The 21,309-nt window shown below is 43.6% G+C and overlaps 1 protein-coding gene across 1 annotated transcript in view; it reads left to right on the top strand.

Annotated features, from left to right (window-relative positions):
• F5 (coagulation factor V) overlaps positions 1-21,309 on the top strand; it is a 1,375,529-nt gene that overhangs the window by 266,274 nt on the left and 1,087,946 nt on the right. The window contains exons 5-6 of the mRNA XM_069636481.1: positions 13,935-14,093; positions 15,779-16,000. Of these exons, the coding sequence (XP_069492582.1) occupies positions 13,935-14,093; positions 15,779-16,000 (381 nt within the window). The remainder of the gene's footprint in view (positions 1-13,934; positions 14,094-15,778; positions 16,001-21,309) is intronic.

Here is a 21,309-nt window from a genome sequence, read left to right as displayed (position 1 = left end):
ACAACCAGCTTAAGAGGTCCCGCTGCAGGATGATCCTCGTCGCACCGGCGTGGCCAAGACAGATCTGGGTCCCGGACCTTCTGGACTTGTCAAAGTCCACACCAGTCAAGCTGCCGACGGACGCAGACCTTCTCTCCAGAAAAGGAGGCACCATTCTTCGCCACAACCCGGAGTCGCTGAACTTGCAGGCCTGGCTCCTGCAGCACTAGAGTTTGGAGGGTACGACATCCCGGCCGACTGCAGAGAGGTTCTTGCAAAGGCCAGGGCGTCCTCAACTCTCAAGTGCTACGGTCATAAATGGAAGAGGTTCTCTGTCTGGTCCCGTGCACAGAAGATTAACCCTCTGCGGATTACAGCCCCTCAAGTACTGCCGTACCTACTGTCGCTGGCCATAGCTGGACTGGCTCACGCCTCCATCAAAATACATCTGGCTGCAATCTCCCGATATACCAGGACTATGGGACGGGCGTCCTTGTGGTCTCATCGCCTGGTGAAAGAATTCATGAAGGGACTTTTCCGATCATTTCCGCCAGTGAAGGCTCCTGCCGCGGCGTGGGAGCTTAATGTGGTGCTGACCAGGCTCATGGTCGAGCCTATGCATTTGGCGCCTCTGAAGTTCCTGTCATGGAAGACAGCTTTCCTCATGGCCATCACCTCCGCACGGCGAGTGGGAGAGATCCAGGCCCTATCTTGCAAGCCTCCATACTTGACTTTTCATGACACGAGGGTGGTGCTGAGGACGCACCCCTTCTTTATGCCCAAGGTGCCGTTGGACTTCCACCTCAACGAGCCCTTGGTGTTGCCAGTTTTCTTCCCGTCGCCTTCGTCGCCGGCCGAGAGGACTTTGCACTCGCTGGATGTAGCTAGAGCACTGAAGTTCTACGTGGACCGCACGAAGAGTTTTCGGAAGACGTCACAGCTGTTTGTGAACTTTGGGACTGTGAATCAAGGGAAGGCTCTCTCGAAGACTTTCATTTCCAGATGGCTCTCCGGCTGCATCATGCACTGTCACCGGTTGGCAAACCGACCGCTGCCCGGCCGTCCGAGAGCCCATTCGACCAGAGCGATCGCTGCTACCACGGCGTTTCTGTCTGGTGTGGCCCTGCTAGACATCTGCAGGGCTGCGACATGGAGGTCGACGCACACCTTCACAAGATTCTCCTGCGTCGATCGGGACTCCAGGGAGGAGTCCAGGGTCGGCCAAGCAGTGCTGCGCAACCTGTTTGCCTAAGGTGAGCCTGGTGAGGAGGTAAGAGATGCTTAATGTTGAGTTGTTGTATTGCTTAATGTTGAGCCTGTTGCCACCTCCCGTGGTTGTGCATGTGTGTACTGCTATGTATTCTCTTATTCATGAGCATGTGAATCCATGCCAGACCCCATGCTGGAGAAGGAACAAGTTACTTACCTGTAACTGTTGTTCTCCAGCATGGGTCTGGCATGGATTTACATGCAAACCCTCCCGCCTACCCCTCTGCGGCTCTTCACTTGGTCATACTGCCACTTTACGTGCTACCAAATCTGAGGATGGCTGCCAGAGGTGGGGCTTAGGGAGAGGGCAGTCATTGGCTGGGGGCAGTATGACCCAGAGACCAGTGATTGGTTACTACTAAGAAAGACAGATCAGAAACAAAACTGATACTGATTGTTTTCTATACCGAGGATTCCCGGCCTGATGACGGGGAATATTCATGAGCATGTGAATCCATGCCAGACCCATGCTGGAGAACAACAGTTACAGGTAAGTAACTTGCTCCTTCTCATCAGAGAATCCTGAGTTGATAGGGTTGAGATGATGGTAATCTGGAAAAAAAGGTTCACAATAATGTTCTCTTGAATCTTTATATTAGATCCAGCCTTAATTAATGTCAGGAGACCAGATGAAGCTCAGTCGATTGCAGGGTTCAAAAACACGGCATAGCTGTCACACAGTGATTGGTGACGAAGCCAGGTCTCCTGCAAACAAATGATGTAAAATCTACATAGCTCTGAATTGTCGTCCTGAAATAAAAGGGCAAAAACTCTTGTGTTCCATGAAGAGAGTTTCCATCGAGAAGTATCAGCAACAGCCATTCATTGTAGAAAGGGTAACGTACACATTTTACATGAGAAACTAGCCTAAGTAGCCCCTCCAGCACCCTATGGTAAGAGAGGTGCTGGGTTTAGAAAGTTACCAAATGTAAGATGTAAGTAAAGTCAATTTCACTTCACTGCTTTTGGAAGCAGTAGTTTTACCAAGAGAAGGTATTTAAACCTTTGGGTTTAAATACCTAAGAGACTTCCCTGTGCAACTGCTCTGAAGGTGCTGTGTGTCACAATGTAAAGGTGATGCCTATGGAGTTTGTGAGACTCCAAAGTCAAAGGAAACACAGAGTCCAAATCACAGAAAAATACATGAGAGAGTGGGAAAAAAGTCTCACTCTCTCCAGGTTACAAATTAAAGTCCAGCAAAAAGAGCTGGGTGTCTCTAAGGTAGAAGTGAACTATCACATTTCTGAGAATTCTCCCCAACACGCGTTCTGGGGCAAGAGATGGACATAGCCCCAGTGCCTCCTGCACAGCTCCTATACAACTCCTTATAACTCCACGCCAACACTCGCGCCAGCGCTTCGCGCCTGTTGTGGAATATAAGGTGTTGACGGAAGGAGCTCCATTAAAGCACAGGGTTCTAGTGCTCCAGGAGCAGGTTCAACAGCAAAACAGGTAGCAAAGAGGAACGCTCCAGTACCTCCTTATAACTCCACCGCAACTCTCAAAAAAGTAAGTACTGGGTCAGGGAAACCTTTTGATAACTTTTGATTACTGTAATAGTTGACTCTCTATCAGCCAGCTGTCTCACCTATGTCAAGTTGCACATGCCAACAGGCCATGATCTTGATTAGCAAAAATCAACAATTCCACTTCCATTTTCAGCCACCTGTTTAGTCCAAATATTTGTTGTTGTTCTGTGACCTTAAGTCCTGAAAGTGCAGTTGCAAAATCCAGAATAGATTTATTTTGGCATACAACAAACACAAGCATAAAAGCAAGCAATAGCTTAGGTAATAGGTTTGCGTTCGGGAAGGTAGCTCTGGGGCAATACGTTTGTCTTGGAGGCAAGACAGCGCAAAGCAACACAGATTCAAATCCCGGTCCCACACTTACAAACCGGTCTCCGGTATTAAGCATGTTATAAAAGATGAATTAATAACAATAGACTTAGTAAACTGACGTGATCCAAAGCTTTTTTTTTTAACTATGTTTGTTATTCATATTCTGTGTCTTTAAACACTAGTAACAAGCAGACTTCTTTCAAACTTTTAAAGTCATTACTTGGTATCTACAGCCAAAATATTTTACTGCAGCCATGCCTATAAATGTAAATGCAACAAATAACTCCAAACAGATTTTTCTTTATAGATCCAAGATGATATACAGTCATAGAAACAGACAGAAATTTAACAGTATATTTACCTGACATGGATTTTACATTGAATTTACACGTTTGCCCCATCCGTGTACTAATCAATGTCTCGCAGTCAATAAACATCCCTCGTCAGTAGCTTTTAACACTGTGGAGCCTGCTGTGGAGGATGCTTATGGGGAAACATGTGGCTTGGATTAGGTCGTTTAGCCGTGATGGAACCTCTCTTCATGGTAGTTTCATAGTAGCACCTTCAGTGTTTTTCGAAATTGCTGCTAATTCACAGGATGTGTTGGGGTGCAAGTAGAATGAAAATGTACTGGTGCAAAACGTTTGTCTTGAGGCGATCTCGGATGGGGAAATGGAGAACTGCTCTAGCATTGTACAACCCTTTTATCAATATTAAAAACAAATAAGAACTATGATTTTGGATGTAGCAGAGGAACCCTGTTGTAATGATTTGAATTTTCCATGCAAACAGCCTAATAAATCAAAGGATATAAAGTCTCCAAAAAAAAAGGAAGAACTGTGCCCCAAGAAAATTCCTAAGGAGGGTGAGATCACAACTAGCTGCCTCTCAAGATTGTATTAAGGAGAAAGAGCTGCCTAAATTCGACTACCAAGAATCTGTATTAAATTATTTGGAATCTGCTAGAGAGCATTCACTGATTGTTTCATCTTGAAATTAGCATAAGAGTATACCTACACAAATATGTGCTTTTGACTTTCTGGAGCCTTTGCTTGTGTCGACCCCAATTGGGCAAACCCATACATTCAGCTTCAACCAAACCAATTTGGTATTGAGTATTGGACATTTGCCGTGAAAATGACATATGTCAAAACACGTGTTGGCTGACATCCTTTGGAATAAAGACACAGATAATTCTTGAAATTTCACCTGTATTGAAACTTTTTATGATTTCAACATTTTATTGAACCACTTAGGATTTAAGTGCATAAGTGCGATAAGCCTGTCACACATTTACTGCAAGTGAGATAAGGCAGGGTTTGGACTCGCAGAAGCCCATGCAATCATGCACAATATTCCTGGAAAAATCCTGGAAAAATCTGCTAACACAAATCGACTAGAGGTGAAGGTCTAGGATTGGCTGCCAAGTTGTTCAGCCACTGGCTACACTAAAGCGGGAGTGCGCCACCAGACATAGGATTTGAATGCCTGTGTGGCCTCCTGGAACACAAGGGGATACAGCCACCTCCCGAGGTCGGGTAAATATACGGAACTGTTGAAAACATTTCATATTATAAACCTTCAGGAGGTTTGCTGCAGGAGGCCCAATGGTTATTTTACCTTTATTCAACCGGCGGTCCAGGGCCATAGGGACGAGTCACAGCTATTACAAAGAGTCTTAACTGGAAAAATATGCAACTTGAAAGCATCCACCAGGGAATTCCCTCAATCGCTGTATCTTACTCTCAGGAAGCTGTGGCCCTGTAAAACGATCTAATAGTAATTCACTTATATTGTAATCACACGGAGGAACATCGAGTTGATAGGATTGACAGGGTGGAGGACCTCCTACGAGATTGGTTTAATGAGGCAGGTGGTTAGGATGTGGTCATTGTGGGAGATCTAAAGTGTTACTGTGGTGGTAATGCAGAAGATAGGACTCTAGGGAAGGAATCCCAATATAGTAAGGTGAAAAGTAAAACTTTAAGATGGGTAAACTTATTGAAAGATTGGAATTTCATATTTTTGAATGGCTTTAGAAAAAAAGATAAGCAATAGAGAAAGCCTGGGGATCGGGAAACCTTGGTTCCACAATTGACTACATCTTTGCCCCCCAGGCAATATATGATAACTGTTGTGATGTTCACATACTTGATAGCCAGAGAAATGATCATTTACTCCAGGGAGGTTCATTTTGCCTATTGTGTGTTAAAAGGGAGATCTCTTCATCAGTCAACCTGTCAGTCTACAACACAGGAAATCGTATAAGGTGGAACCTAGACTCTATTAATAATTTAAACAGGGCCCTGCACAATTGTTCTGTCTCGTCTAGTCAGGAAGAATTATCTGATTACCTTTTTGCACCAAATTTTTTTCCCCATTTTCTTAAGATGAAAATGGAATTGCAGTCTAGGAATAAAGTTGGTGGGCTGTCGGGTGTGGGTGGCACGAAAGTTAATTTCGATGGTGAGATCCAAGAAAACCTTCATGGATTGAGGAAAAAAGGGTCATGACTGTGCAAATGTTATAAAAATGATTAAACAATTAAGATTCAATTAAAAAAAATCTTGAACTGGAAGGGGAAAGAATGCTAATAACTCTTTCCAGTAGTGCTCCAAAATGTTTTGGATGTTAATGAATGAAGATCCACTTTTTCAGGACTATACACAGATAAATCCTATCACAGAAGCAGTATGGTTGGAGCATTTGTACTCTATGTACAAGGCTGATGTTGAGGGTAATGGGTGTACACCTCCACATGAAGGGCAATCTTGGTCCCTGGATGTGGACAGAGATGATATTGTCTGTCTAATTACAGAGGCAAAGTCATCTCGGGAGGATAGCTCAGGGGCAAGCGTGCTCACCTTGGAAGCAAGACGACACAGAGCAACACAGGTTTGATCCCTGGGTCCGCGCTTAGAAACCTCTGGGTATTAAGCGCGTTATAAATAACCTTATAATCATATCATATCATATCTAGAGCTGCTGGCCCATATTAAAAGCTGATCGCAATCTACGGGCGAGAATTTTGTTCCTGTTATTTCAGAATATTCTGCCAACTAAAACAATTCCAGAATCTTGGAATCCTGCCATATTAATCCCAACTTTAAAAAAGGTGATAGATTGTCTCAGATCAATTATTGGCCCATTGCACTTCTCGACTCGAGCAGTAACATTTTTACTGCAGTAGTATTAAGAGCTATAAATGAATGGTCTATGGCTGTGGGAAGAGTGGACGAACATCAAGCAGGGTTTAAAAAGGTATTGGGAACTTAGTTAAATGGCTTACTCTTGGCCCTACTGATGAAAGCCAGAAGACTGATATATGTAATTTGTTGATCTGCCCTCTGCTTTTTACAGGATACCATTTTGTGCTTTCAACCTTTGTGTTGTTTATCTGCATGTCTGTTACTGTGACATGTGTCTGCAGAGAGAAAAAGCACTCTCAGAGCATCCAATTGTAATTGTGGTAATTGTGTTATTGTTGCAGCTCTTAGATTGCACTCAGACTCTCTCCCTGCCCTCATCTCATAGCAAGACTTCATTATCCAGAAGTCTCTACGACCATAAAGTGAAACATCAGGTGCTTCAGTGCCGGTGCTTCTGTGCTCAGCCGGTCGCGAGCTGCGCAGGTCTCTGTCAGGCAGCGAGTCCACATTTAGTAAGTATAGACCTGTTCTGAGCATAACCGTGCTGTGACACCTGTACATTCACATCCCCAGGTGCACACAGATGATTGCTTCTGTACAAAATCCGGACGTTTTTAAACAACCACACCCAATTCATTGCATCATTTCCAGTTCGCGATTGACCTTGTAGCACCCTGTGTGGCAAATTGCTGCACGACTGCCGTTGGCTTTGTTTTGTCCCCCCTGTGTAACTACTTATTGGACATCAGGAACCAGGGTTCCACCAGCTTGGTTACAAACCCGTCGGCGCTGTGTCTCACAAGGATCGTGCTGGGAGTAATACAGGTCACTTAGATTACAAAGTCACTGTATATGCAGCACTATCCTGCTCACCTTTACCATCAGAATGTGTCCTATTTCCCCTCCCCCCGACATGTACAGAAGTACCTTCTTGCTCACATGAAACTGAAGAAGTCAACACCACCAACATCACACACCGCACTGATTTCAGGAACAATGATGCCCTTCATTTCACTCTCGCTCTCTCACGCCTTAATACAAGATCTTTGTTCAAGCATGGAGCTGAAGTGGCAGAGTATCTTTCTGAATTTGGCCCTGACATGTTTGCCCTAACCGAAACTTGGCTTAGCCCCTCTATACCACCTTATCATTCCCCCCCAATTATGTGCTCTTTCGATCAGATCAACTTAACTGCAAGGGGGAGGGGGTGGCGTAGCCCTATTGTGCAAAAATCACCTTGACTGCCACGCTCTTACCCATACTAGCCCAGATGATTATGAATCATTGTGTGTCAAGATTAAGACCTCAACCTACTCTTCCCCAAGTATCCGGACCCTTTACAGGCCCACTAGAGACATGCCACATTTCAAGGAGCTGCTCACTCATATCATCAAACCCAAAAACCCATTGATCATTAGGGGGGATTTCAATCACTGGGCGGACGGTCCTTTAGACAAACAGGCATCCTCAATCATTGACTCCCTTAATCCTACAGGGCTCATTCAATCGATGAAAGAGGCCACACATATAGGTGGTCACACACTTGACTGGTTGGTATCCCACCATTCATCTATGTCCTGCCTCAAGGTCACGTCCTGTGCCTGGTCCAATAAGTTTTGATCCACGCCACCACAAACCTCCTTGCACCAACAGCGAAAATGAATACATTACCCAGAATTAAGAAACTCTCACATAACCTCAAGAATATCACCCCTGCTAAATTCAATACCCTCTTATCATCCAGCCTTGATCCGCTTACACATTTCTCAGAGTCCTCACAATTAGTGGAGCATCTCACCACCTCCATAAAACAAGTCATCTAAGTTCTAGCTCCACTAAAAAGCAAAACAATGAAACCAGAGGCACATAAAAATATGTGGTTCTCTGACGATATAATTTCCATCAGACAGACAAAGAGAGCACGAGAAAGAGTCTGGTGCAAGAACTCCAGCCCGGACATTAGCCCAGTATGACCAAGCAGTAAAGGAATTTAAAACTGCCATCATTACCTCTTAATCTACCTACTTTAACAACAGAATCAATAATGCACGCTCTAATACCAGTGAACTATTTAAGATCTTTGCAGACTTTCAGGACTCCCTTCACACTAATCATGATTTAACAAGGGACTCCACACAGTGCCAGGAAATCCATGATGGATTCTTGACCAAGATTGCAGTCCATAGACAGACCATTCATAACATCCAGTCATCATCACAGGGAGGTAATATTCAAGCAAACATCTCCCAGGACTGGACCCCCGCACCCACTAACATCCCCACCTTTGATTTCTCCCACTTCTCAGAGGAGCAAGTCTCCAAAGTCATACGCGACCTGAAACCCACCTGATGGCTCAGCGATTGTTGTCTGGCAGATGTCTTTAAGGACTCACTGCAGTAAGTGGCCCCTTGGATAACTAAACTCATGAACCTATCCTTCGATGAAGGTGTGGTCCCATCCTCCCTCAAGGAGGCTAGGATTACACCCCTACTAACAAAAGCCAATGCTGACCCTCGCCTTATTGACAACTACCGACCTATTACAAATGTGCCATTTGTCCTTAAGATCATACACAAATTAGCATACCTGCAGTTACAGAAACAGATTGAAGACCACCATATTTAAGGCTCACGCCAATCAGGTTTTAGAGCTCAGCATGGGACAGAAACCGCCATGCTGGATCTTAAATCCACCTTGGCTGGGATAGCGGATAGAGGTCATCCCGCCTTACTGTTGTTTTTGGATCTCTCTGAGGCCTTCGACCTGGTGGACCACTCTCTACTGGTGACAAGGCTCAGGGAGATCGCACACTGCTCCGATCAGGCATCCCATTGGATAGCCTCATTCCTTGGCCCTTGGACCGCCCAGGTAGCAGTCTTCAAACATGTGGCATCCCACAGGGCTCCTGCCTATCGCCTACCCTGTTCAACATATACATCAGGCCCTTGCTCGACTTACTGGACGCCCTGGGTGTACAGTATACTAATTATGCTGACGACACCCAGGTCGTCCTTGAGCTAAGTGGAAAATATGAACAGGATCTTGCTGCCATAAACAAAATCTATGATGCAGTCCAGGCATGGATGGCAAGCAACTCCCTTGCCCTGAACTGCAACAAAACCGAGCTCTTGATCGAGCCTCTAGAACTCGCCTTAACAGACTGGCCCGACCTATGCCAACTTTTGTATCATGGGTAACATCATCAATGTGTCCAAAGACATTAGGGGTTGTCCTTGACAATGAACTGACTATGAGACCCCATGTCTCCTATAGTCAATCCTCCTGTGGTCTCATCTCCAAGCTACTAAATCACATCCGCCCATTTCTCACTGCTAAGAATTGCATGCTACTTGCCTCTGTGCTAATAAACTCCAGACTAGACTATTGCCATAGCCTTCTAGCTGGAAGAACACTCTCAAACATACAAGCGCTACAGGTTGCACAGAACAGCGCAGTTCGGGCCATCCATGGCATGCCTAAATGCACCCATGTATCCGATGCTCGGAGGACATTACGTTGGCTGCCAGTACAACACAGGATCACACACAAGATCCTGACGTTGTTATTTACATGCCGTACCAACGCCTGTCCAACATATCTAAATGATAGAGTGAAGACCCACACATCAGGGAGACAGCTCTGCTCCGCTCCTCTTCCTTCCCCACTCTTGCACACGCCTAAATACAAGCTGGCGTGCTTTGGGGGTATATAATTCGACGTCCTGGCTCCTCTACATTGGAACTCACTTCTCGGGCTTATATGCCTGACTTCTATTCAAGAAGCAAATTAAAACCTACCTGTTCAACCTCAACCCAGGTTAAATTTGGTACTGCCCTGTCTACTCTGCCTGATCACTGACCCTGCTGATGTCCTGACGCCTGTTTGTCTTTTATGTGCGTTCTGAGGACCATGGGCATGTAGTGTGTAATAAATATTAAAGTAATAAATATTAAAGTAATAAAAAAATAATAAATAAATAGGGATGTTCTATGGGAGAAATTTAAGGGCTGGGGTATTCCAGTGACTCTCCTAGAGATCCTTATTACAATTCACACTGAGACCAAGACAAGGGTTAGGCTTGACGGAAATGGTGCTGTTTCTGAATCTGTGGATACATAGCAAAACAAAAGGGGTGATGGCTGGAAGGTTTTGAATTAATCTTAACCTCTGGCATTGCTGTAGGCAACCATCCAGACCATCGTTCTTCGCCTGGCAAGCCATTACAAAAGAGGAAAGACCATATGCAAATCAGACTGGGTCCCACCCCAAAAGGGGCAGTACAGCCCAAACTGCTTGGTCACATCCCTTCTGCACCATACCACAAGCACCCACAAACATGTTCCAGCCTTTTTGGGCCTCATCAGTGAGGAGTAGCTTGGGTCTCTAGGCCCAGCAGGCAGGACACCCACGTCTGGGAATATCCGTCCCACTCGGGGTGACTATAGAAAAACAAAAGAGGTGATGGCTAGAAGGTTTTGAATTAATCCTAACCTCTGGCATTGCTCTGGGCAACCGTCCAGACCATCATTCTTTGCCTGCCAAGCCATTACAACAGATGAAAGACCATATATAAATCCGGCTTGTGGCCAGTCGAGCCCAAACTGCTTAGTCACATCCCTTCTGCACGAGACCACAAGCGCCCCCAAACATGTTTCGGTCTTACCTCAAAGGGGGTGGCGACCACTATGGACGGTATACGCTAAGAGTATAGAGATTTCAAAGATGTATTGAACTCTGAAGACGCAGAGTTTCCCCCACCCTATTGGTCAAATGACTGCCGTATTGAGTGAATACCAGACACTGTAATCCCATATGGCAAGACTTATGCCTTAACATCTCGAGAGACCAGATTGCTCAAATGATACATAAAGCATAATCTGGCTGAGGGATTTATACAGCTTTCTACCTCACCAGCGTTTTCATCACAAAAATAATGCCTCGAACTCTGACCATGTGTGAATTACCGCCACATGAATGCCATTACCGTGAAAAACCCTTACCCCTTACAACTGATCCAATCATTGATAGACCAAGTTCAAGGAGCACAGATGTACACCAAACTCGATCTAATTGGAAATCAGCTTTTCGTACTAAAGAATGGCACTATGAATACTTGCTAATGCCATTCAGGCTTTGTAACGCTCCTGCTCATTCCAACACTTTTTGAACGAGGTTCTAGAATGATTCACAGTGGTTCATTTGGATGATATTTTGGTGCATTTCCGCTTCCCCAGACCTACATGTCAGCCATGTTCAGGAGGTGTTACAACTCTTAAGGAAAAAACGAATATACGCAAACCTCTCTGATTGTGCCTTCCATTGAACCACTGTTTCCTCTTCGCATATATACTATCCCCGGAGGGAGTGGACATGGACCGTTGCATGGAGCAGTTTTGGAAAGACCGGTACCCAGGAATGTGAAAGATCTTCAACGTTTTTTTGGGCTTCGCTAATTATTACCCTCAGTTTATTGCCAAATACTCTTGCATGGCACAACCGTTTATTTATTTTATTTATTTGAATTTATGTAGCGCACTTGCAGCCCATAGGCATCACCTTATTGATCACCTTGATCACCTTATTGCGAAAGAATGTTCCATTCACATGGGGTCCACAGACCGACAACACGTTTAACACCCTGAAGAATTTGTTTGCCTTTGCCCCAATATTGCGACTACCTGACACCAACTTACCCTATGTGGTTGAAACAAATGCATCTAACGTGGCTCAAGGGAACTGTGTTATCCCAAAGACAACCTCTCGAGAAAGCGTTACATCCAATAGCCTTTCACTCAAGGAAATTAAACCCTGCTGAAATAAACAAATAAACTACATTGTTTTTGATAAAGAACTTCTAGCCATCAACTACGCCTTCATGGATTGGAGGCATTTCCTTGAAGGAAGAGTGCATCCTATCACTGTCCTAACTGACACAGAAACCTTGAATTCCCAAAAACGTCGAGGTGTACAAATCAACATTAATCACGATGGGTACAGTTCTTTACCATGTTTAATTTTAAACCAGAATCACAGAATGAACTCTGATGACACTAAAACAGTGATTTTCGATTAAGGAACCATATTTTCAGCGGATTATCGACTGGTTTAACCCATGAATCGCTACTCATAACTTACTAGGAGATGCCTAGAACTTTCAGACTGCCTTGAGAACGACCGAATGGTCGAAACACGTGTTGGCTGAGCGTTAGAATAAATCACCTTGCACACATCCAATGACTTCATCTTTATATATGCTCTAATGTTTTCATGAATTCTGAGATGGAACTTTAAAGTATTGAAGACTGTGATTCAGGTCTACTTGCGCAGTACTAGTACACTCCACAAATTTCTACGGTTTGTAGAACAAGTGCGCAATTCTTATACTCTTGACATGACCCCTTCCTTCTTACGGTAAAAAGACCATCATGAAGTCAATGGTCTTTTATACCAGGGCAAGAAGCTCTGGATACCTGAAAAGAAACAAGAAGTACAGATAATCCAAAGATTTCGCGATAGCACTCTAGCCTGAGTACATTGGCTACATTTTAGGGGGGACAAGAGGCTTTCCCCCCAACTTTGGTGGCACACCAATTTATCCCGCTCGTTTTATATGGGGGAACAGGGGCCTGCCAACCGGCCCAGTGCCCAGGCTTCCAGTCCTGGGCCGAGATGTTTCGCCATCATGTTCTGGACCCACGCCTCTGCCCTAACCCTGGTTGGCCTGACTAAAGTCAGAAGCCAATGGTGCTGGACTGGGTGGTGGGTGGGCCAACTGCAGCTGACTGCTGCTGGGCTGCTGCATGCCCGGCAGTGGTGGAGCATGTTCCTCTCTGGCTGCGAAGTGTGTATGTGTGTTGTGCCTGTGTGAATGAAGGAGAAGGCAACATGTTTGTTTTTATGTTCGGGTGCACAGTCAGTGCGTGGAGAATTAAGTGTGTGAATGTTATGTTGTAGCATCTGGGGGCGCGTGTGAGAGTTAGGGTGAATGGGTATGAATGGTGGTTAAGTGTGTGTGTTTGCAAGAGGCGCTGGAGGCTGAGAGGGCAGGCAGCAGGTAAGACATTTTTCATGGGCATCTATGTTAAAGCAAGCAGGATAATAGGTATTACATGGCTAAACTGGAATTTTGGTGCAGCCAGTCTCTAGACATTCTTACTGTGGCATCATGACATTTCATACAGGACATGTATGATAAAGCAACAATGATACGTGTTACTATGTGGCTAGACCAGCATTTTGGTGCAACCAGTCTCTAGACATTCTTACTTTGGCATGATGACATTTTATACTGTACATCTATGATGAAGCAAACATGATACATGTTATTATGTGGCTAGACTGGCATTTTGGTGCAGCCAGTTTAGTAATTCTTAGTGTGGCATGACATTTTATAGGGGGCATCTATGAAAAAGCAAGCATGATATGTGCTATTATGTGGCCAGGCTGGCATTTTGGTTCAGCCAGTCTAGACATTCCTACATTGGCATGGTATTTTATACTGGGCACTATGCATGTCAGCAGTGTTGTGGCAAACATGTCGACCCCTTGCATCCCATGTAATCTAAGGTTGGGGTTGACTGCAGAAACAAAACTAGGACTAACATCTGTTTTCTAGGGAAAATAATCGCTAATAATTTCATGCAGTTTGTTTGTGTCTCAGTCGCTGAACATTACTTGTGTACTTTTGCCTCCTTAGGAAGCCTGAATGATGATGGATCACAGACGCAGTTTGATCAGGAATTTGTGCTTTTATTTTCCATCTTTGATGAAAGTAAAAACTGGCACCAGTCTGCATCTACTGAAGAAGGATCAGCAATGTATACAATTAATGGCTACATTAATGGAACCATGCCAGGTATGCTATTTTCCTTGGCTTTAGAACAGCACAAATATGTTTATCCGAAAGGTGACTTATTTTTGTAAAGTTACAGTATAGTTCCACGTTGGATCCACAGTTTTGAATAGCACGAGCCAAAACCCTTTGAAAAATGTGTTTTAAAAATGTACCTAAAACTACTAATACCCCGACTCGTCTGTTTCTTCCATTTGGATAAGGAAAATGTCAATATCCTGTTCTTTTACAAGTTGGTAGCCATATTAAGCATTTTGTCCCTACCGTGTACTCTCCAACTTCGCTTTACAAATTGAGTCCTGTTTTTCTTCCACCTCCTGAATCTGAGAGTTGATTTACTAGAGAATAAATGGATAAACATGTTTCTACTCTTTTTGCCTAATGGAGATGGCCCAGTCAGCCCTCGCTATTCACCCTAAAAGTCATAATTGTTTTATAGTATTGGCTTACAAAGTTATGTTTGTAATGTGAATGAACTGTTAAATAAACTTGAACTTGAACCCATTGACCCGCAAAAATCCCTTTGATCCAGGGAACCTGTAGAAGTGAGGTGTCTTGCGTTTACACCCTCTTCCTTTGGGTATTTCTTTACAACATGTTCCGTTGTGATGGCTATATTACTACTTTCACTTCAAGAAGGTAGTCCTGTATATCCATCATCACACTGTAGTGTCTGTATGTCTATGGGAATATCTGTCCCTTATGCTGGGACCAGCAGCTGCATTACAGTTTTATAATGATGTCAGATTTGGGAAATGCGCTTGCTCATCCTTCCAATGTAGCCAGGACCCTGCCTTCTCTGTGTCCAGTTCTGGCCTCTTCCTTAATTACAATTGTTCGCGTACATGAAGAGTAAGGGAACCTGCCCTCTAATTCCAAATTCAAAAGCGTTTGTTCAGGTATTCTCTTATTTCAGACTGTATTGAATTGGGTCAGCTTAGAGTACCCTAGGGATTGCCTTTCTTTCCCTTCTGAGCTTGAACAAATTGATACAAAAGTTTAAGCATTTCAGTCTTTGTAGCCCAACCCTAGTTAGACCCAACAATGTCAGTACTTTGGGGTATTCTCTTACTGGACAGGGACAATATCCTTGTGCTTCCTACTGAGCCTCGGCAGGTATCTCACGAAACCGGGATATCCTCCTAACATTGCTGAACACTAAAACATGAAATTGTGCTGTTTAAAACCCCTGAATTTAATTTGGAGGAGTTAAAATATGACTAACAGAGAAATACTGGGAAGCTCAGTCCAAATATGGGCTTCCAAGGTGAGTTATCTATGGTGCAGATTTTGATTGAACCCTAAATCTGCTGGAGCTGCACACTTCCTCGTCCACATTGACGTCCATGTTCCGCTCCTGTAGATTGTTGCCATTTCCTTGTCGGGGTGGTAAAATGCATCAACATCTGTCCTGAGCCTTTTAGACCATTGCCAGTAAAAGTGCGGTAATGCCAATGATGTAAGTGCTAACTTGATCATCTCCATTTGCTAAGTTTTCAATTCCTCAGATTTTCATCTGTTTCACTATCTGTTTGAAGGGAGGTCATTAAACGACGGATCAGGTCCTTTCCAGTGACATTTGAACAGCAGCGTTTCCCTGTAAACCTAATGTGTCCTTTGCAAAGCCAATACACGTTGCTACATCAATTTGCATTTTGAGAAAAACCTTGTTGATTTGTGTTTTACAGATGCAGATGTATGCGCATATGATAGGATCAGCTGGCATATCATAGGCATGAGCTCCAAGCCAGAGTTGTTCTCTGTCCATTTTAACGGGCAGGTCCTGGAGCATAATCGCCACAAAGTGGCCGTATTAGGCTTCGTTGCAGCATCATCAACCACTGCAAACATGACTGTTAGTCAGCCTGGAAGATGGCTCATATCTTCGCTTGTCCCAAAGCATCTTCAAGGTAAGTCAGAAATGTCAAAAACTAGGCATTATAGAGACATGTCAGTTGCAGAATCGTTGACATTTAATAAGCTTAGAAATATATGTCACTATACCGTGCTGAAACATATACACCATCATCACTCTTAGTCGCCTTGATTAATATTTGTAGTTTCTGACACCTTTCCTAAAGCCTTTAGGCCCTCCAAAAGATTGTACATCACAATGATATGGAGCATGATTTTCAAGGCCACCTGTGTTAATGCTTTACACAAACATTAATTTCAAAGATGCTGGAAAACATCAAATGAATATTGTCAAATGTATAATTCACCAGGTCCAGTTCAAGGATGTTTGATGACATAGGCAAGATTAATTTTTTCCATGCGTTCCTCACAAAACTGCATTCTCTGCCACAAATGAGCCCTGCCTCTTCGAATGCATGCAGTGCCACTCCATGTGGAGTTAATTACCCCCTGCAAACTGTATTAACAAGAAACCACAACAAACTGGGACAGAAGAGCACACCTTTTCTGCTGACACAGATGGTATAACATGTGCCGCAGGAAACTTCAGTAGCTTCCCTCATTGATAACAGGAAAAGTATTGACACTAGAGCAAGATTCTCTCTTACACATAAGAACAAGCACAGCTCGGGCAGTATCTCTCCAATATGACAACTTACACATAAAACATGCACAGCCTGTGCAGCAGGCCTCCAATATTCCAACCGACAAATGCATCAGACACATAAAGTGCAGCAGTGCTGCAAGTTTATCTCACACATTGAACAAGAAGAGTCAGTGGTGGTTGGTCCATTTCCATGGTGGTGGTCAGTGGCGGCTTTGAATTTTTTGAATGGGGTGCGGGTGCGTAATCTTTTCCCATCAATATGTGGAATGACTGAGCATAGTGATGGAGTCTAAATCAACCAATAGGGTTTTTCTTAGGGATTCCCCCCTCGAGAAAATCTTTTAAATAATGGGTTATGATAGTTCATTTTACAGCACGCTTTCTGTGAAAAATTCAGTAACAAGTCACACTGTTTACAATCTGCTTGGCAGGGTAAATACAATGTCCAATAGATACCATGTCAAAAATAGTGCATAAGAGCATTTTCCAAAAATGTTCATGATGCCATTCCCCAACAATATATGTCGGTATTCTGTCAGTGTAAAATAAATATTATGGTGGCTGTGCACATACATGTGCATGTTTTTACACCGATATATGCCAGTATTACCGCATAAGAACATTGTGATGTTTGCTTTTCACATAATACCCATACTGTAAGGAAACATGTCCATGTTTTTACTGACAACATATGCTAGTATCCCCACGTATGAATATACTCCTGTTGGCTTTGCCCACAATGACAGTAAACATTCCAGTAAGAAAACATGTCCATACTGGCTTCACCAGGATAGGCAAGTATGGCCACTTAGGAGCACTCATCATGTTCGCTTTGTGCATAATGCCAGTAAAATAATAGTATGCCACTAAAAGAAAACATGGCCATACATGCTGCATCAATATAGGCTGGTAGAGACAGGAAAGAACACTCATCATGTTGGCTTTGCCCATAATGCCTTTAGGACAAGCTGTGCAATGATAACAAACATGCCTGTATTGGCTGCACCAATGTAGGCTAGTATGGCCACGTAACAAAACTCATCATGTTGGCTTTGTCCATAATACAAGTAGAAAATGTCATGGCACTGTACACAAATGTCCTTAATAGTTGACTTTTTGTAGTCTCCCCAGTCCCATGTTTGAATACTAATCAAGTTGGCTTTGCCCATAATGCCACAAACACATGCCATTCCACTGGAAGAAAATGTTCATGCAGTCTGCACCAGTGTAAGACAGCATTCCACGTAAGAACACTCATCAAGGTGGCTGTGCACATAATGCCAGTAAAACATTCCTTGCCACTATAAAAAGTCCATGTTAGCTTCTCACATTATGACCCTGCCCCTCCCACTCTACTTAAGAATACTCATTAAGTTGGCTTTGGCCATATTTCTAGCAAAAAAGTAACTCTAAGTATATATGGCTGCTCAAGTTTAGGACAATATCCCACTTAAGAACATTTATCATGTTGGCTTTGCCAATAATACCAGTAACACATGCTTGCCACTATAAAAAACATACATGCTGGCTTCTCCCATTATGGCCTCTCCACCACCATGTACAAACAGTCATCAAGTGGCGTATGTCCATATTTGTAATGAAATAAACCATGCACCTCGAAGAACACGTCCAAAGGGGTTGCACCAAAGTAGGCTAGTATTCCATGTAATAACATTAATAATTTTGGCTTTACCCATAATGCCATTAAAATATGCACTGCCACTGTAAGGAAACGCCAAGGCTTGCTGCCCCTTTGTAGGCCTTCTCCCACCCCCATGTAAGGGTATTTATCAAGTTGGCTTTGCCCATGATGCCAGTGAAACATACCATGCCACTGTATGAAAACAACTTTCCTGGTTGGACCAATATAGACAGTAAATTAATGTAAGAACACTCATCAAGGTTGCTTTGCCCTTAATGGTATAGTCAGGCAACCTGTTCTTTGGCTCTTCGTCATCTGGGTTATATTACGTGATGAATCAAAGACTGAAGAGACATTAACATAACAAACACTAGTGTTGTCAGGGATTTCTGACAGTGACTTGGTCTCCAGGGAAAATGGTTTAGGGAGTTCCTTCACGGAAGGGGAGTCTTTCCCTGTGAGGTCCCTACCACCCATAGGGGGACTATTGGGTAGCAGCCACACCTCCCTAGCCTCACAGGGAATGTCTCCCTCTGGGGAGAAGTGACGAGATCCTGTGAATCGTCGCATGGGCTATAGGTAACCTCGATGTCAGGAGTTATATCAGTTACCTATTTACAACTAAGAGAATAATTTGAGAAGGGACATGCATCTTTTCTGCCACATGTATACCTAATTCTCACAGTGCTTGACCATAAATGTGCTGTTTGCAATTAGTGCATATCACTCATGTTACTGTCAATAGGAATTGTAGTATTGATTGTGTATTTTATGCTAGAGTCTCAACCAGGGATTTGGATGTTACCCAAATTAATTCCTCAGCATGCCATTGATGTTCCTAGGTATTGTGAAAGTAAAATGGGGTTATTTAGTGAATGTAATGATTAATCCTGTCTTCCTTGGAACTAAAACCATAATCTGTGAAAGGGGGAATACCATAAATTTAACATTCACACCATTATACAAATAGGGACAGTGAAGGAATTTTTCAATGACTCATGCGAACATCAGAAACTTTTCCAGAGCTATTAGAGAATTGGTTCCAAGCAGCCCTGTTACATACATGCTGTTTACCTAATGCTATAATAGGAAGGTGTGCAGCATATGCAGACAAGAGAACAGAAGAAAAGACACATGCACACATACCCTGTAGACGGATTGAAAGCAAGAGGGAGCAAGAACCTAGATGGTTGCTGAGCCCCCCAGTCCAGACTTAACTAAGACCCTGTACTGAGTGCAAACTGACAATCTGTGCTACAGCTCTGTTTTGAGTCTGTATGTAGAATTCTACAAGAACAAACGCTGTGCTTGGTCATGCCTACATAAATTCCTCCAGACCCTATTTAAGGTCTGTTTTCCATATTAGTGCATACCCATTAGCACCCTAAGCATTTGTGGCTCCTTCTGACCCAAGTTCATACCCAAAGGCTCAATTCTTGTCTACTAGCACAGTCACTCTCTCAGTGGTGTTCAGCAGGAATGCTGAATATATAGATGGCTACTGCAATATATGAAGGCTTTAAAGGGTTGTGGGCTTGTGTACATAGGACTATTCCTGGATGGGCTCTGACCATCGGCCCTCGAGCTATAGGCATGTGGGCAGACAACTATCAACCTATGCCCATTCCATGCCGATCTCTGATGTGGCACACATCCATCTTGTTTTCAGTTCTCTCAGTTCTTCCCTTATTGGAAGTAGTCAGAGACAGCCTGTATCTTGACTAAAAGTGTAGGAAAGGGCTAAAACAAGTGAACGCTAGGGAAAAGCTAGCTGCTTGTGGCATCAAAGGCATGAATGGAACGGAACATTGAGTATGTAAAGTGAAAAAAAGCATGCAACTACACAGGACCATACACACTGTACTTACCACCAGCTAGTAGAAATATATGACACAATTTGAGGGAAAGGATAGCTTTATGTAGTATCGTCACTGCCACAGGTAAGACACGTCAAACAGGTAAGTGCAAATGTAGGGCAAGCTTTATTGTTGCCTGGTCACAGGAACTTGTGGGTTGGGTACCGAGATACCGTGGTAGATAAATGGTAGGCATACAGAAACTGGTTACACCACACCCTATGGCCAGCACTTCCGTCAACTGTCGCAGTCCACCATTCCCCCTAGAATCTCCACACCTGAAACCTCAAACATTTTCACCACAACGTCACAAACTCCGACAACCACAGTCCACACACCAAGATGAGATTACAACACATTATCAAAAATAATGTGTTCCATCTCATTACTAAGTGGATGTGGGTTCTGCAGTGGAATGAATTCTTTGCAACAGACCACTCTATTTTGCCAGATGAAGATTTCCCAGGTCTGCTTGGGGGAACAAATACTTGGGTGTTGGAATGGCTCCAGGAGTCACAGGGGAAAGATGAGGGACCTGCCTATGAAAGGTGACCCAAGAACTCCAGGGGCACAACTGCAGCAATACCATATTCATGCACATGGTTAACCAGTGTATGAACCATAGGCGATTGAGGGGCTACCTTATTTAATTTGTTCCATGCTACTATTTCCCTCATGCCATTGCCAGCCACAGTACCAAGCTAGGTGCAGATATGCAAAGCTAGCTGGAAGGTCAGACTCATCAGTGCCTTTCCTCAAATATAGTGAACAGGGAGACTCCAGCCCATTAAGATGAGGTAGCAATACCATTGAGATGAATGGAAATGCAGAAGATACTCAAACATCAATAATCGAAACAACTCAGGTAGTTGGCAAAAAGATAACTGTTTTAATATCAATGATCTAAAACAGGGAGTACAACGGACATCAACGGATGTCTCAGCGCATAGTTTCTCAATGCATCTTGAAAAAAACATTCTTTTATAACACAAAATAGTCATTGATGACATCATCCTACGTATTTACTAACATCATCCTATGTGGCAAACTACAAAAACCTAGTGGCTATTGTGATTGGTTCTAAGGGAACATCTAAGTATACGTTCCATACTAGCCTAAGAAAGTGATAGGCTTCTTAACATCAGGTGGGACAACTAAGCCCTCCCCTCAAACAGGTCACTATGAACGACATCCCATTGG

The sequence above is a fragment of the Ambystoma mexicanum genome, chromosome 7p (assembly GCF_040938575.1).
Source record: "Ambystoma mexicanum isolate Mex_15411 chromosome 7p, UKY_AmexF1_1, whole genome shotgun sequence".
Classification (NCBI taxonomy): Eukaryota; Metazoa; Chordata; class Amphibia; order Caudata; family Ambystomatidae; genus Ambystoma; species Ambystoma mexicanum.
The sequence above is the reverse complement of the archived record's forward strand: the minus strand, read 5'-3'. Positions and strand labels throughout refer to the sequence as shown.